Source organism: Sceloporus occidentalis, unplaced genomic scaffold (assembly GCF_023333645.1).
Source record: "Sceloporus occidentalis isolate IW3139 unplaced genomic scaffold, rSceOcc1.0.p SCAF_1, whole genome shotgun sequence".
NCBI lineage: Eukaryota > Metazoa > Chordata > Lepidosauria > Squamata > Phrynosomatidae > Sceloporus > Sceloporus occidentalis.
Window position 1 is genome coordinate 17764701 of NW_028316981.1, and position 18826 is coordinate 17783526.

The following is an 18826-nucleotide window of genomic DNA, read 5'->3' on the forward strand; positions in this document are numbered from 1 at the left end:
ATATTATATTCTCTCTCTCTCTCTCTCTCTCTCTATATATATATATATATATATATAGTAATATTATTATATTATATTATTTATTTTTATCCTGCCTTTCTCCCAAAGTGGGACCCAAGGCGTAATAAATATTACATAATTGTGCCATATATATATATATATATAGAGAGAGAGAGAGAGAGAGAGAGAGCGTGTAATGTTATTAGAGTAATATTATAATAATAATAATACTACACACACACACACACACATATATATAATCATGCCAGGTTGGCTTTTGTGGGGCAGGGACGGGATGGTTGTGTCTTTAGCTTTTGTATATTTTTATGTGATTTTATACTGTTTTTAGATTATTTTTAACTGTTTTGAATTATCATTGTAATGTTTTTAAAAATGCTTTTTTCCTTCTTTTTAACCTGTGGACGCCTTTGATCCCTTCTGGGAGAAAGACGACATACTATTGGAATAAAATAAAATAAAATAAAACCCCATGATATTGCCTTAAGGTTGCCATAAGTCGGAAATGACTTGAAGGCACGCAACAACAACAACAAGAGTAAGCTGGAGGGATCTCCTTCAGTACAAATATTAGTGTGTGTGTGTTGGGGGGAGCAGGGTTCCAAAACACACTGCAGAAATCATCCAGTTTGAGACTGTCCTGGCTCAGTGTTAGGGAATCCTAACCCTCTTTCTAACAGAGAGGGCTAAATGTCTCACAAAACTACAGTTCCCAGAATCCCCTAGCATTAAGCCAGAGCAGTTACAAAGGTCTCAAACTGGATTATTTCTGCAGTGTGTTTTGGACCTTAGTCACATGCATGATTAAAAATGTGGTGGAGATTACTATGAACTCATGGGTTACACATTGTAAGTGCACCGATAAGCAGTATAGAAATGTACTTGCTATTGCTATTTTTATGGGGTGGGTGGGTTATTTATTGACTTATTTTAGCACCTGAACTGGATATATTCCAAATGTATCCTCTCACTCCAATGTTGAACTCATCAAAAATCCACGGAGTGACTGCAGGCTGCATCCGCAGAAAGAGTGTGGTTTGACATCACTTTAATAAGCTGCCAGGGTTCAATATGAGGCAATCCTGGGATTTGTAGTTTGCTGCAGTTCTCCTGTCTACAGTCCTGTCTACAGTCCCTGCCTACAGGAGCTAATGGGAGGTGCATAACCCAGGATTCAGGAGGTCAGGAGGACCCTCTCTGCTGGGAAACTACAAATCCCAGAATTGGAGGAGCCACGGCGGTTAAAGCAGTGTGAAGCTGCTTTATTTCTGCAGCACGGATGCAGCCTCAGAAAGCATTTTTTAAATACACAAGATGGATATATTCCAAATATATTCCGTCATTTCAACCAAAATAATCAGAAATGGAGGAAGTGACTCAGAAAGCTGTCAGTGATTCAGGCCTCCTGATCTCCCAAAAGAGAGAAACGGATATTCCCTTTCAGGCTAAAAAAAGAGTGAAAAAATGCAGTATTCTTGCACTTTTAAGAGTAGTTAACCAATCTGACATAAACTTTTATGAATTACATCCCTCTGACCTGAAATAACAGGGAAAACATAGTTTACCCCTTCCCTTTTAATTTTTTTATTGTGTTCAAGTCCTTTCTGACTTACTGCAACCCTGTCCTCCTGGCAAGATTTCTTCAGAGGAAGTTTGCTATTTTCTTCCTTTGAAAGAAAAGCCAACATGATGTAATGATTTGAGTGCTGGACTACAGCTCCAAAGACCATGGTTCGAATCCTCACTTGGTGATGGAAACCCACTGGATGACCTTGGGCAAGTCACACTCTCTCGGCCCCAGAGGAAGGCAAAGGCGAAACTCATAGGGTCACCATCAAGGCATACAACAAAGAGGCTGAAAGAAAGTGACATGCACAAGGTTACCCCAGTGAGTTTCTAAGGGTCAGCAGGGCTTCTAACCCTGGTTTCTGTCATAATTGTTTATCACACTGGGGTTGGAAATCGTTTTGTTGGAATAGAGGTTGTAAAGACCAGAGGAAGCATAGTGGACGTAGTCTGGAATATATCGTTCTCAACGGTACTTAGTATTATGTATCCTGTGTTTTGTATTATTACTGCAATGTAGGACATGCACCCCCTTGATGTAGTTGGATATTAGTTCCCATCAGCATCTGGGGATGGTAGGAATAATTAATACTCTAGCCCTGTGGTAGATGCTAGATAGTAACTATTGGAATGTAATTTATTATTCTTTACCACAAATTGGTTGTTATGTATAAATGTTTGTATTTAGGTAGCTGAATACAAATATTCAAGGATGAAATGGAGACTATAATTCCTGGGGTCTTTCATTCTACTCCTAATCTCTGTTCCACTATTCATTCATTCAACACTTCTTATCTGCTTCATGGAATGTTTAGCATTCAGGAACTTGGTGGTTTTTCCATCAGCCTGGAAGGTATGAATTTCTAAGAACTTAGATTTGATCTAAAAACCTCAGGATTTCCCCAGGACATTTCAATAACTTGGCAATTCAACTGGCTATTTTTCTATGCATTTTTACATCTTTGCAATATTATATTATATTTTGATGCATACCATTTGTTCCTGGTATATGTAATGAATGTATATGGTCATAATTCTTTTATATGATTGTATTGTAATCTTGTTTATGTAACATTACACAGTCATATATTATTCTACATTGTATACCTGTTTTTATAGATACTGGATAGTCAATACCAAAGGCAGCAATTCAGGGGAAAAGCAACTATTCAAGTTTGTTTCATTATAAACATTAAAAAGGAGCCTTGTGACACCTTTAAGAGTTAAGATATTTATTTAAGCATGTGCTGTTAATAGACTACTATCCACATCCTCAGATGTGTGATAGAATACAATATTCAAAACTCAGGCGTAGATGCTCAATGACATAGTTGTGGAGGTGGGATCAGAATAGAATGGGATACAGCAGAGGTTTTCAATCTGTGGGATGGTACCCTGCAGATGGGGGAAGAATTGTTCAAGGGGGCCATGCGACTTGGAGGTCCTGGTCTCTCCAAAGTTGAATGGGAAGGAGAAATCTACACTGTAGAAATGATGCAGTTAACTGCCATGGCTCCATCCAACAGAATCCTGGGATTTGTAGTTTTGTGAGGCACCAGCACGCTTTGGCAGAGAAAGCTAAAGACCTTGTAAAACTGCAGACCTCAGGGTCCCACAGGATGCAGCTACAGCCCTTAAAGTGGGGTCAAATGACATTACATGGGTCCTTGGTATCCAGTTGGATTTGGTGCTAGAACCCACTGTGGACATCAAAATCTGAGGATGCTCAAGTCCCATCAGATAAAATGGTATGGTAAAATGGTGTCCCTGATATAAAATGGCAAAATCAAGGTTTGTTTATATATAAGCCATGGATGATTGAATCCATGGATAAAGAATCAGTGGATGCAGAGGGCTAACTGTATTTTTATAGTGCAGATACACTACACACAAGGATCAACCTCAAAATTCAGCACTTCATCCTAACACCAGACACTACCCAGAAAAAGGGTTGGATCCCTTCCCCAGAGAACGAAGCTGAGACGAAAGTGAAGATCAAGTTGCCTGTATCAGCATCAAAAAATTCCACTCGGCCTTCTTCATAGGCGAGAGACACACGGATATTCCTGGGCTCATTGCTCAAGTTCAGAGGCAACCACTCAGGGGATGTGAAGACACATAGCTGACAAGGTGAAGGTGAGTCATAGGGTCTCTTCCCCACGGCCCAGATTCCTTCATTAGGATTAAATTTGAATATTCCCTTCCTCCGAACAGACTCCCGTGCAACCCCTAGGGCCCACATTGCCCCAGCCTCCTCATCCACCTCCACCTCCCAACAATGTCTTCCTGAAGTAAATTTCTCACAGCCCAACACACAGAATTCCCGGTTGAATCTCGTAGGGTTGTCCATCAGGTCCTGATATCTGTCCTCCCATTCCACACAGGTCAGATCCTCAGTCAAGATGAGGAAAGGATGGGCCGTGTCTGGATCCAGAACCACATTCACTGCAGAACACAAGATGGCCTGTTATGTCAATAATTTTATGCAGCAAATTCTTCTAAGTGTTTCAAATGTATTACAGTTGTCCCTCCATATTCACTAGGGTTAGGGGAACAAGACCCCTGTGAATATGGAAAAACCGCAAGTAACAAAAACACTGTTTTTACCTGAGAGGACACCTCTCTAGGAATCTCTAGGTCCTCCAGTGCAACTCTGTGGTCAATGTCCAACATACACTGACCATAGAATGGTACTGGAGTAGCTACAAATGGTCTTTCAGTGCAACTTTTAGTTAAAGTTGACCACAGAGTTGCACTGGAGGACCTAGACCAGTGGTTCCCAACCTGTGGGTCGGGACCCCTTTGGGGGTCGAACGACCCTTTCATGGGGGTCGCCTAAGACCATTGGAAAACACCTATTTAATTACAGTTATGAAGTAGCATCAAAAATAATTTCATGGGTTTGGGTCACCACAACATGAGGAACTGTATTAAAGGGTCGCAGCATTAGGAAGGTTGGGAACCACTGACCTAGAAAAGTCCTAGAGAGAACATATTAATGAAATCCGTGAATAATCAAATCCGCAAATATCAAAGCCGCAAATATTGAGGGTTGACTGTATATTCATGACATATATGAGGGATAGAATCATAGAGTTGGTCCATGGTGAAATGAGGTCCTTGGGTTGAATCCAAAGTCTTTTTGCTCAGAAATGCTCTCTGGGGGATAGAGTACCTATGTTTTTGGGAGCTCCTAGACCATTTTAGGCCAAGGAAGTGAGCTAAAAAAAATGTGAAATTAGCCTTCTGGTTAATTTTTGTTGTTGTTGTTAGCTGCCCTCCAGTTGATTTCAACTCATGGCAACCCTGTGGATGAGACACCTCCAAGAACCACATTGTGAAAAAGACCTCTCCTGGATCTAAAATAGCCCAGGGCCAAAAACATGGAAATTTTGATCCCTGAGAGAGCACTGAGTGACCTTTGGGTTACAAAAAAATTGAATTCATTGCAAGAATGGCCCTCTGAGATCTCCTGTGGCCACCTAAATCATAGAAGTTGCCCATTTCTGACCTAGATCAACCTTGCAGGGCAAGCTACTTTGGTTAAAGATGTAGAAGTGGTTGGGAGACAATAATAACTAATGAACTGATGACTGAAATGTGAGTTGAAATGACGACTCATCACACATCAGACCTCATCTAGCTCCATAACTTTGTTTTAGTTTGTTTGTTTGTTTGTTTTGGAATGAGGTGTGTTAAACCAACTGTCTCCATTAGAGAAACCCCTCCCCCCATTTCCATGAAGAGTTTTCCATCACCGTTAATTCAGATCATTACCTTTGTTCTGTGCTTCTTTCACTGATCCTGTGTGGAAGAAAGTGGGACAAGTTGAAAGTCAGACCATATGTATACCCAAATATACACATCAATATACTTAAAGCCTAAGAAGCTTAAACTAAAGTTCTATCTAGTTGATGGATTAGATCAAAGACCCATCCCCTCTAGTATTATGCTTCTACGGTGGCTAACCATGCCCTTATGGGAAGCCGATGGTCAGGACATGAACGCAATAGTACCCTTTCCATCCACATTTCCCTGCAACTGATAATAGAGGCATACTATCTCTGATTGTTTTTGTTAACTGCTGTCAAGTTGACTTTCACTTATGGCAACCCTAGTAATCAGATTCAGAGCCATGGTCTATCCACCTATAAAGTGGTCTTCCGCTTTTCCTACTGCCTTCTACCTTGCCAAGCATTATTGTCTTTCTTAATGGGTCATGTCTACCCTAGCTACTTGGAAACATTAAAAAATAGTCACATAAAGTATTATCTTGTTAGAAATTAGCACTGCGCTGCATTAATTGACGTTTTGGGTGTGGTCTCCCTACAAGTTAGCAAACTGGTTCCTCCTAAAGCCTGACACATCATCTGCCACCAAAATCTCCCTTCCCATTCATAGTGTCAGAGAATTTACCTGTGTGAAATGCTTCCTCCAGAGACTCTGTTACGGAGAAGGAAAAGTGACAAATTTATTTAGATGACAACTCATGCTAATGCATCCTTCCAAAATAAAATAAAATAAAATAAAATAATCCAATATTTCAACTAATACTGAAATTAAAGTGATAGCGAATGAATTCATGCTTCTTCTGTTTTAGATTCTATCTTTTAATGAATTAAAGTTTTGACTCTAGATTGTTTAACTGTGTGTTTATACTCACACACACACTGATTTTTTTGGTATGTTTTTAATCTGTACTGTACTTGTTTTGATCATTTGTAAGTTGCCTTATTGAGTCCCAGTTTTAGGGAAACGGTGGGATATAAATGAAGAACATTATCATTGTTAAATCTGGAGTCTATATTAGGAGTAAAGGGCACAAAAATTGCAGGGAAGAAAAGTTGAAGAAGGATTTGGAAGAAGGAGGAGGACACACCTTTCAACTGGGTATCGCTTTTTGAGTGGTTATTAATTACTGAGGGGTGGCCTGTAGCTGCCCCCTTAGGCACTGGATTGGGACTGCGGCAACTATATGCTGCGGTCCTGAGTTCTCCTTTCCATGGTTCCTTTTTGCACCCTGGAAAGGGTGCCATAGCTACTGGCGCATGGCTTTTCTGTGTTCCTTTGGCGCTGCGTCATGTAGACACAGTGCCAGAGGAGCGCCATGACACCGCCTGCTGTGTGGAGCGTCATGGCGTCACACCGGCTTGGAGGCAGAGTCAGTGTGTGCATCATGTGGATGTCACGCCCTGACTCCAACCTCAGGCCAGCCTTTCCCGTCAGTCTGTTGAGCCCCTGAGACATTTCCCTGGATGGAATAAACCAATTTAATGGAGCACTGTGGGGGGAAAAGTGGGATTGTTGGGTAAAACAGTCCTCAAAAGAAGGAAAGATAAAAGCTTGGGAAGGTTGCATTTTTGGATCACAACTCTCAAAATTCCTGGCAGCATGGATGGCAGTGACCATTCTGGTTGAGATACTCTGGGAAGAATAATGAAGTATTTCTGAGACTAGATCTCCCAACAAAAGTCTAAAATCAGAACAGGACAATTATCCTCTATCGCAAATGCTCACTCAAATAAAACTAATTGGAGATTGGAGAAATTTTGGAATGCAAGCTTTGTTGAGGAAAGAAATGTCAAAGCTTTGGGAACACCCATAAAACCCCCCTGCTTTTGCCAGTTATAATTCACTAATAAGTGTATCATATGGATCAAGGCCTCACAAACGACTTTGCAAAGGTTAATGTTGGAGAAGCAAGTCCTAACATCTTTATTTTACAAAGAATGCTCAGGGAATACTAAATGTTGCACTTTCTGTGTGTACAATCACTGAAATTGTAAAAGGACCTATGTAATGAGGGCTGCATCTACACTGCAGAAATAATGCTGTTTGACATGGTTTAATGCTATGGAATTCTGGGATTTGTAGTTTTGTGAAATATTTAGCCTTCTCTATCAGAGAGTTCTGCTGCCACAACAAACTACTGATCCCAGGATTCCACTGGACAGAAGCCTGACATTACTTGGCAGTGCAGATGCAGCCGAGGTCTCAAACAAAACAGTGACATTCTGCACCCGGAAAAATGTCCAGTTTATCTTCATTTTAAAGTGAGTGAATCAAATTTGAAATTGGGTAGAACATAAATGGCAGCATCCAAATATGACTTATGTGGGAAATGTCAAAGCTTTTGTTTAAATGCAAGAAAAGTAATGGAAATAATGAGTCAATCAGACAAGTAGATGGTAATTTGATTTATGCTATTTTTATACTTTGGTGGATAGGATACTCGGATGTGAACTTGGAAAATAATGACGCAATTAGTAAACAATATGGAGATTTCTATTGTATACTATTGACTATGTCAAAGCTGGCATACCTGGTGAAACTGGTCAAAAGATAAACAAACCACTCCCTAGTTTACATCCACAGAATGTAGCATGGATAATACAGATTGTAAATAAACACTTTACTGGAGTATTTATACTAAAAAATTGCTGCTTAGCAGAGTGGATGCAAAAGAAGATAGGAAAAGAGAAGGCATTAGTGGAAACAATGGGCCCGAACAGACAGGCCAAAATAAAGCTGCTTCAGGTCACTTTGGAGGTATGCTCTTTAAATGATGCATGCATCCGAAGAGGCCAGAAGCCGTGCTAAAACCATGCTCCAGTCTTAAGGACTGGAACGCAGCTTTGGCGCAGTTTCTGGCCTCTTAAGATGCCTGTGTCATTTAAAAGCATACCTCCAGAGTGACCCGAAGCAGCTTTATTTTTCCTGTCTGTTCTGGCACTTTGATAAGGACCCGAGAAGGGCCATGAGTCAGAGCACAGGCTCATATAGTCCAGAACTCCGTGGCCAGCATAAGGAAAACCTGCCAGCCAGTCATAAGAGGACCTCTCCTTCCTTCAGCAACCAATATTTAAAGGCATAATGTTTTTGATAGTGTGGGTGATACATCTACATTAAGGGGTCTAATTTCTGTTAATTTATTATGAGGGGGAGGATGACAACTGCATCAGACAACCTGATCCCTTCTTAAGGAAATGAATCAAGTTGTGGGAGTGTGCAAGAGAGACTTGCGCATCAAATGTCTCTTAAAAAGGAAGCCCTTCTTTAAGGAAAGACTTTACCTTCCATGCAGCCAAGCTGGAAGCAGAGTACTCACAGAGATCTGGATGCATGACCCTCCCAAAGTTACTCTCCCACCATACCTTCAAGTTTTTCAATGGCCTTTATTAGAACTTGGCGCTTCTGAAAGTAACTTTGAAGTCTCTCTGCTGGCCCTGGAGAAAGTTCAACCACCTGTCTTAGTTGTCCCTTCTGGTACCTGGAATGAAGATCAGGTGAAAGGATGGTTAAAGACCATAGCCTCCCTGCAGGTTTGTAATATGAACTGGCACTTCATAAACTTACTTAGGTGGGATACAAACGGGCAGGGGAAGACGTCTTGGAGGTGTATTCTGCTGAATACGGAGCCTCCAGACCGCCCGCCCCGGGGGTGTGGCTCAAGAGATGGGGCTTCCACATGGGGGGCAATGAAGACACCTCACCTGGGGCCGTTTCTGACCCGCAGTTTCCAAACCGCCGCCTCGGAGGACGCTGCAAAGAGAGAGGCAGCTTCCTCACGGGCGGCCAAAAACAGGGCTTTTTTTTTTCCTTTGCCGGCTGGCGGATGCGCAGCTGCACAGCTGCAGCGCTAAGCAGCGGCGGCAGAAAGCCTATGTGCACATTTAAAGTGCCCAAGCCCCTTTAAAACTTTTTTCCCCACCCTGCCCAAGAACAATGGTGGTCTCCTGCCAGCTGGTGATCAGCTGGTGTTGGCATCCTTGTCCACTTGCACTTTGCCAGTGTCACCAGCATCATGGATGCCTCCTCTCCTTTGGTCCCCGCGCTCTTGCTGAATCTGCAATGCACAGCCACAGCTGTCGCTGCTGCCACCGCTGTCCCCCTGCCATCCCCCATCACCTCCCTTGTACATATGTAAATATTTAAAGTTTTAGGGGTTTTTTATTGTTAGGTGAAAATGGCACAGGAATGTGTGTAGGGGCTCACTTTAAAGTTCAAACTTTCCAAGCAGCGCATGCGTACATGTTGCTCTAGGGTTAGGGTTAGGGTTAGGAGTCTTAAAATGCGCTGCAGCTGTGCTGCAGCTTCCACACCTGCATGGCAGCTGACGCTGCAATTAAAGCCTGACTGCAAACTGCGCATGTTCCAGGACCCCGACTCATTATGCGACGCAGCAGACACGGAGCTTTTAAATGGGCAACTTAAATTAGCGGCGTAGCAATTCTGACGTACTGGTGCAGCAGCTTACAGACGGAGCTGCGCATCAAACGGAAAAGAAGCAGAGAAAAGTAGCACCTTTTTAATGCCGCTTCTTCCTGCTTGGGGCGTGCGGGGGGCGTGTTCATGGCGGCATTCAGGTAAGGCCCGTCTGAAGGCTCTACCTTCATGACGTCATGAATACACCCCTTTTTGCCCGTCTGTATCCCGCCTTACTTAAGAGTGGATTCACTTATGAGAAGACTCCTAACTAACAATTTCAGAACTGATGTTCTTTCCCCAAATTTGCTTTTGTTTTACTCCAAATTTATTTTTAAATATATTAAAACAAGCATAGCAACAACACCCCTTGACTACAGTGGGCCCTTGATAACTGCTGAGGGGTTGGTTCCAGGACCCTTGTAGATACCAAAATCCATGGATGCCCAATCCCATTGAATTCAATGGCATAGTAAAATTGCATCTCTTCTATAAAATGGCAAACTCAAGGTTTGTTTTTTGAAATTTATATATATATTTGTATATATTCAATCTGTGGATAAAGAATCCATGGATATGGGGCCCCGACTGTACTGCACAGAAGAAGGCAATGGTTAACCACTTTGGGGCTTTTTTTGGAATTTCTATTTTTGTGGGAATATTTTCATGGATGATTGAATCCATGGATATGGAGAGCCAACTGTATTATTTTCCTTAGGAATTAAACTATAAGAACTGAAATAGAATCAGAAAGCTTCTAGCATTCTGTGTCAAGAATCAGCTGTCTATTCTCAGCAAAGATCTGTGTGAGTTTTTTAGAGGACACCAAGTATATAGGCTTGATGAGTTATTTGTACTGCCTCTCCAATCAGCCCTAACCAAGACAGCTGTTGGTGAAGAATCATGGGAACTGCAGCTCAAACAATATCAGGATGTTCATAGGTACCCACCCTTGCTATGCACATATATTTGTGAGAAAGCCTCATGGAATTAATAGAACACAGATTTACTTCTAATCAGGCATAAACAGGATTGCACTGTTAGCCTTGCAGTAATTTGTTTAAGGCAAACAGAGAAGAAACTCAATTGAAAGAGTATTGCTATAGGTCAGTGGTTCCCAAATGTGGTCCCTGAGATGTTTTAGGCCTGCAGTTCCCAGAACCCATAATCACTGGTCATACCAACAGTGAGAGTTTTAAGTCAAAACTTGGGGACCCAAGTTTGGGAACTATTGGTATAGATACAAAGCAGAAGCCTGCTGATCAGGATTAGAATATATGGCGGGTTACATACCGCCAAGAAGTGGCGCTCTCCCGCTGCCACCGCTTGCAGCATCCGGGAGCTGCAGCTGCCACACCGCGCATCTCCCAGAAGCTCCGAGGAAGGAGCGCAGAAATCGCGCTCCTTCCAGGGCCAGAGAAAAGGCACACTATGTGCCATGGTGCAGCCTCAATACGTCACAACCGTGCTGCCTCGTGTGGAGGCGGCGCGGCCATGACGTAATCATGGTGGCGGCCGTGTGGAACGGCTGCCACCATTTTGTGCGCGCAGAGCGCGTACTAGGGTTAGGGGGGTGCGGAAGCACCGCCCCTTCCTAACCCTAGTACGCGCTCGTCGCGTACTATATGGTGGTTTGTAACCCACCTATGTATCTAATTAAGGTTGTTCATTTAGTATGTGGCATTTTGTGTTGGGTATCTGAGTTGGATCTTGAGAAAACTTGGAAAATTGCTGTTAGTTGGAGTATAATGTGGCAATCACTCAATTTCTAATGGCACAATGGTGCCCATACTGTCGAGATGAAAGTCTTGAGAAGATTTACTAAGATCTTGGGAAAGTTACTTTGAGGGTTTACATATGAGCCATAATGGCTGGAGAATTCCAGGAATGGTTGCCCCCAAAACAACTTTTCTATTTTCTGATCAAGTCCTCCCCCAAAATTGAAGGAAATCAGAGCTCAAGAACCTAGGTTGTTTCCATCTGTATGGGAAATATAATTTCATGTTTTGCCATATAGTCCCCAGAATAAAGGACTCATGAGACTATTTTCCAGACATTGTTCTTATTGTTGTTGCTGTTGTTGTTGGGTCTGGACTAGAGTCATTCCACAGGAAGAGCTAGAGAAACAGAAGGGGAAAGGAGAAAAATCCATATACCTTGTTAAGATACTTCCGATGTCCTGAAAGAAAGAAAGAAAGAAAGAAAGAAATGAATTTCAGCTATAGGGATATAACACATGCTGGGCTGCTACTTTTTGTTTTCTTTGGGATTTATTTATTCCTCTGCTGTCGGGAAAAACTTACGATTCCCAGATCTAAGTCTGCCTTGTTTCTCATAAACCAAGAAATAAGGCTTGTGTTAACTCTCACTTGCAGGAATTTAGTTGTTGGCTGCTGGCACTTTTCCTCCATCTCCAAGATCAACCCACTGAGACGACCAATTTCCTGTGACAAATTGGTGATATTCTCTTCCCAGCTTTTCTCAGTCTCTTTCTCCAGTTCTCCCAGCTGGTCCAGCCAAAGGCGTTCTTTTACCTTAAGAAATTTCTGCACTTTCTTAAAAGCAGACCTGATCTCTTCTTTCTCCAAACCTATCTGCATCTGGGGTCAGGAAAACATAGAAACAGGGAGAGAAACAAAGGTGAGCATAAGATTCAAATTAGCCAGTGACTCCTTTGACTGTGTAGACCAGGGTTTGATTCTCCTGCTCGGTCATAAAACCCACTGGGTGACCTTGGGCAAGTCACACTCTCTCAGCCTCAGGCTAAGGCAATGGCAAACCTCCCCTGAACAAATCTTGCCAAGAAAACCCCATGATAGATTCACCTTAGGGTCACCTTAAGTCAGAAATGACTTGAAGGCACATAACAACAACAACAGTCTGATTTATAGCAAGGAATGAGGGATTATTACGGCATCAAGGGCCCACTGTAGTCAAGAGGTCTTGTTGCTATGATTGTTTTAATATATTTAAAAATAAATTTGGAGTAAAACAAAAACTGTTACAGACAGAGATTAGGCATGTTATATTTTGGAGTGCTATAAAGACCAGAATCCCCTCACCAGCACAATCTGTGGCCAAACTTTGAAGCTGACAGTCCAAAAAAGTAACATTTCCAAGCTCTAAAACTGTGAAGGCAACAACTGCTGAATTTTTATCCACTAGTTCTCTTGGTTTTCTGTTGAACACTACATTAGAGATGAATACCAGAACTTAAAACTGTTACCTTTTTCAACTACAACTCACCAAATACTCCAGCCAGCATGGGCACTAGTCCAGATAAGGTCTGACTAGCACAGAATACAGTGGGACTATTACTTTTGTTATCTTGGAAACAATACCACTATTAAAGCAAGCTAAAGTGTGTGACTTGCCCAAGGTCACCCAGCCGGTTTTCATGACAGCATGGGGATTCAAACCCAGCCCTCCAGAGTCATAGTCCAACACTCAAACTAGACTGGCCTGCTAGATTATTTTTAAAATCCCCAAACTATAAACGTCTCCCAAAACAGCATTTGATAATTATTACAAAATGGAAACATAACTCGACTGCAACTTTTCCTAGAGAAGGCTATCCACCAAAACTCAGTGGCTGGAAAAGGTGGACATCACTCAGAGAAGCAACCAAGGAGGTACTGGAAGCTCTGAAGGTATGTCTGGATAATAAATTGTACCCTGGGTGGTTTCTCCTACCTCTGCTGGGATGATCTGTTGGTAAATGAGAGAAGCCATTCATGGGACATCAAAGGCTTTCATGGCCAGCATCCATAGTTTTTTGTGGGCTTTTTGGCCTATCATGCCATGTTCTAGAAGAGTTTATTCCTTACGTTTCGCCTGCATCTGGAGCGAAGACAAGTAGCCACCCAAAGGGAAGGTATTTTTACCATACATCAAAGGAGTTACGGACAGAATAGGGAGACTGATGAGGAAACACAATCTCCAAATGGTTTACAAACCGACCAAGAAAATCCATCAAATGCTACGCTCAGCAAAGGACAAGAGAGGCCCTCTCACAACTGCAGGAGTTTACCGCATACCATGCAACTGAGAGCGAGTCTACATAGGGACGACCAAACACAGTGTTCAAACATGAAGCAAGGAACCCGAGAGACATTGTAGACTGAGTCAGCCAGAAAAATCAGCAGTAGCAGAACCATCGTGGGTATAAAATGCTGTTTGAAACATTGAAATTCAGGACCAACAACTATCAGGTCAGAATGCACAAAATGCACACGGAAGCCAAATTGAAATCCACTGACACCTGGACAACTTCAACAGGAAAGAAGAAACCTTTAAAGTGAACAAAATTTGGCTACCAGTCCTGAAAAACAGCAAAATCAAGACTCAGCAAATGCAAATGAAAACCACCCAGGGTCAGGGGTTTTCCCAGCAGACAATGATCACTAATTAAACAGACACTAATCCTCTTTGCATATTCTCCCACCCTGAGGCCTTGTCACCAACAACAGAGCAATACACAGATTCACATGGAAATCCCTCTTCCCATGACAACCACAGATGAAGGTGAAATGTCAGGAATAAACTCTTCTAGAACATGGCCACATAGCCTGAAAAAAACACAAAAAACCATTCATGGGACAATTATCATCCAGGTACTCATAAACCCATATCAAAATCTATTCATAGTTTACAAACTAATGTTTGTAGTAAATAGCCAAGACCTAAGTGCCCAAAAAGTGCTTAATGTTACTGTATGTTAGTGTCTGTAACCGGTCAGCATGTGAACATCGATGAAAGAATATACTCATGGTGAACAATGAGGTCTCTCTCGCTTCAGGGAGTATGGTCATGCAGAAACTTCTAGTTTGTTTTCTGTAATCTTCATTATTTGAGCTGGAACCACAAATGCTCACCAGAAATGTTTGCTTCCTTTGCTCTTCAGCCAGTTTCCGCTCAATGGCCTTCGTTCTCCTTTTCTCTAGAGACTGTAGCTGGGCTTCAAACTTGTCCTACGGAAACAGAACAAACCCATACTCACATATTTTGTATTTTCTGTATACATTGGTACAAATGTCTGTGCAATAGATGCCTCACTCCATGCATCTAATGAAACTGACCAGTGATTCCCAACCTTTGGTATGCCAAATGATTTGGACTGCTGGCCATTTTGGCTAGGGATTCTGGGAGTTAAAGTCCAAAATAAATGGAGGGTCAAAGGTTGGAGGGTCAAAGGTTGGGCAGCTGATACAACAAACCTTTTTCTTTTGATTTCAGTGGGTCCTTGGTATCTGCTGGAGTTTGGTTCCAGGACGCTCCCCCAAGCCATGGATACCAAAATCCGTAAATGCTCAAGTCCCATTCAAGACAATGGCAGAGTGAAATGGTGTCCCTTATATAAAATGGCAAAATCAAAGTTTGCTTTTTGGAATGTATATCTTTTTGGAATATTTTCAATCCATATAGATGATTGAATCAGGTGATAAAGAATCCATGGACATGGACCGACTGTAGTCACAAAAGTGCTACAAAATCCCCTTGTATACTGATCATGATTAACACAGCTACGTCTTTGAGCTTTGTGGGGGAAGTCAACTGCATCCACAGTACAGAAATAATCCAAGTTAACATTACTTTAACTATGCAATTCTGGGAACTGTAGTTTTGTGTGGCATTTAGCCTTCTCTGTCAGAGAGCTCTGGGGACAAAAACAAACTGCAATTCCCAGAATTCCATAATCTTGAGTCAGGGCAGTTAACATGGTGTCAGCCTGGATTATTTCTGCAGTGCGGATGCAGCCTGAAAACCAAGAGTGAGGTCTCTGCATGCTCATTAAACCCCAAAGTCTAGAAAGATACAAGCTATTTAAATTAGGGGGACAATCCCTCTGCTAACTATAAAGACAGGAAAAGCTAAATGGCCATAGAATGCTTAATACTGTTTGGAAAGAAAACCTAGGGGGGTGGGTTGAGTTTGTATGTTGGAATATTGGTGCGGTACACACAGCGCTAAAGCTGGCACCATACTAGGGTTAAGGGACTGTCTCACAAGATCTCTCATTATGTACATATATGTAAATACAGGTATTCCAAAATCCAAAATCCAAAACACTTCTGGTCACAGGCATTTTGGATAAGGGAGACTCAGCCTGTACTATTTCTTAACTCATCAGGTCCATTGCCAAGTGCTCTGGGAAAGGTATTTAGAGCATGACTAAGAAGCATGGATTTATATTTATATTTGTATTTTTAGTTTTTATTTTGCAATGCTCTACATTTTTCTTAAACCTCCTATGTTTTGCGGTGCCTTTGCGGTTAGGACATCTGGTCACCCTGGTGCATCCACATTCTAGAAATAATGCAGCTGGACACCACTTTCAGCGCTGTAGCTCTATCCTATGGAATCTTGGGATTTGTAGTTTTAAAAGGACTTTAGTTTTCTCTGCCAAAGTATGCTGATGCTTGACAAGACTACAAATCTCAGGATTCTGTAGGATGGAGCCATGGCAGTTAAATTGGTATCAAACTGTATTAATTCTACAGTATAGATGCACCCTCTGACTCTAGTTCTCTTGTGCACAAGCACAATTCCTTTCCATCTATCCTCTTCATCTTTTCCCCTCCCTTCACTCCTTACTACTGGGTTGTAGTAAGTGCAATGGTTTCCATGCCTTCCAACATTTCAGAGATGAAAACCAGGAAATTTGTGTCCAAACAACATCAGAGTGCGATCAAGATGGCAAACATTATTAATGATGGAAGACAGATAAACTAGGAGAGGCTGCAGCAGCTTGTTTTTGCCTCAGCTTACTGGGAAGGGCAAGAGTTGATCCTCCTCTCTTCTCCTCCCTGCTGAGCTGACTGCAAACTAATCTGTATTTTGAACTCAGTTTGCAGCAACTGAAGCAAACTGAAGACAAAGGGAGAATGTGGGGGGAGGAGTAAGAAACTGGGACATTTATTAGGAGTAGCTGGAAAAATAGGATGAGAGAGGATTAACTGACCCTGCCATATTGACTCCGTTGGAGGCTTCATTGCCACAGCAATAATAAAAAATCACATAAAACTACATATGCATGAATCTGTCAAATTCAGTTTTGGTCAAGTTCTCATTTTTCTATCCTTTAGCTTGTTTTGTACCATTTCTAAAAAGGTGTTTCCTTTTCTTTCCTTCTTTTTCTTTATTTTACTTTTTTACATATTTTTTTCATATTCACACATCTGCATGGAAACTGGCCTAACATTTGCATTTCTCTAAGCAAATTTTCTTAATAGAATGCATTTTTGTAAATTACGTATATATTACATCGCCGCCTTGAGTCCCTATATTGCCCGGGTTTTAGTGGACAATTATGGCAACCCTTGGGAGAAAGATGGGATATAATAATAATAATAATAATAATAATAATAATACATCTCCTCCCAGGGCTTAGGGCAGCTACAATGAAATCAAATATAAGAAGTAAAATTAAACATGAAGCAGATTAATTTATACATATTTATATATAAGACAAGTTAAGCAACAAAATCTGCAATGAATAAAAGATTGCACTCACCAATCTCTCACCAAAAGCCTGCTTGAATAAAATTATCTTTTTTTGTGAAGACAAAAGGGAATCAACTAGGACCCTGGTAAGGAATTTCACACTTGGAAGCAAGAAAAACTTATGCACATTTAGGTATACATTGCCCCTTGATATCTCCATTTTAATGCATTATTTTGGTTGAGCAATTGCACTGCACTACATTCAGCAATTAATTAATGAAAGGTTCTTATTGTTTACATCGATTTGAATTTATTGTGTTGTACTGTATACCACCAAAATCTCAGGGTGGAGTACAGTTGAACAACTCAATAAATTTAAAGCAATGTAAACAATAAACAATAAAAATGATTTTAGATGGCTCTTCCAGTTACATTTGGCAGATGTGGACCATACAAGATTTTCACACACATTGCTATTAAATAGACAATAAAGAGGCAATAAACAGCGACAACTCATTTTTGGGATTTCCCCGTGAATTATTTGTTGCTCTTTATTGCCTTTTTATTGCCTCTTTATTGCCTATTTAATAGCGACATTGTATAAAAATCTTAAGTGTGATATTGCATTTTGCACGGGGATAATTGCTGTTTAACCCCCCATTTTTGCTTCAAGTCTCCCGTGTGATAAAGTCCTTAGTATAAACATTAAAATAGAATTGATAATATAATCATATAATTTTCCTTTTAATACTTCTGTAATGTTTTTTGTTGTTGTTCAAAAGAGAGGTTTGGCCAACAAAGGGACAAATTCTCCTATCAAAGGGCCAAGTTCTCCGATCTCAAAAAACAGCTGTGTTTCAGTTTGCATATTGGTTCAGAAAGCGTAAATGAGGGAAATTGACATTACTGTGTACATAGATCCCATTTCTGCTCATGGCACTCACACCTACTCTTACAAATAGACAAGCAAAGAGTCACTACCTTGTATTCTTGGGCAGCCTCCTCCATGGGAACCATATCATGCCCCCTGTGCTTCAGGAAGGTGTCACACACCACACAAACGAGGACTTGATCATCCTTGCAGAAGGATTTCTTACACACACCTATCCTCCCCGCTGGCTTTTTCCCCCTCTTGGTTTTCCTGATGGCTTCCACAATGTGCGCTAGTTGTCGGTTTGGCCTCAGGTTCCTCACCTGGACTGTTGCTCTGCACTGAGGACACAAAACAGGTGCAAGAGACTCCTGGCAATATTGGGTGATACAAGTGCGGCAAAAATTGTGCCTACAGTTTGTTAGCACAGGGTCTGTGAAGAGATCCAGGCAGAGGCAACAAATGGTTTCACCATACATCTGCTTCTTGGGACCCGCAGCGGCCATGCTGGCCTCTTTCCAATTAACAGAAATGCAGAAGACAGCCTTAAGTTTCGTTTCTGATATCCTCTAATGACAGATTTGTTTACTCTCTTGGACCAGTCTCCAGGAACAAACCAGAGCAGAGAGGAGGAAATAGAGAGCCACTTTATTTCACATAAGTAAACAAAAATGAGTGGAATGAACTGAGCCTAGAGCACTATCCTGCTCCTGTCTTTAGTTA

General features: G+C 41.5%; 1 protein-coding gene across 1 annotated transcript; it reads right to left on the reverse strand.

Annotated features, from left to right (window-relative positions):
- Positions 1–2799: 2799 nt before the first annotated feature.
- Positions 2800–18618, reverse strand: LOC149321005 (zinc finger protein RFP-like). The gene is made up of 8 exons (XM_089514633.1): positions 18214–18618; positions 14664–14759; positions 12159–12389; positions 11946–11968; positions 8739–8854; positions 6001–6027; positions 5362–5388; positions 2800–4029 (listed from the first exon to the last, which is right to left on the reverse strand). Exons 1-8 carry the CDS (start codon positions 18607–18609, stop codon positions 3494–3496), a joined length of 1452 nt encoding a protein of 483 aa, XP_089370759.1. The 5' UTR covers positions 18610–18618; the 3' UTR covers positions 2800–3493.
- Between the last annotated feature and the right edge of the window lie 208 nt (positions 18619–18826).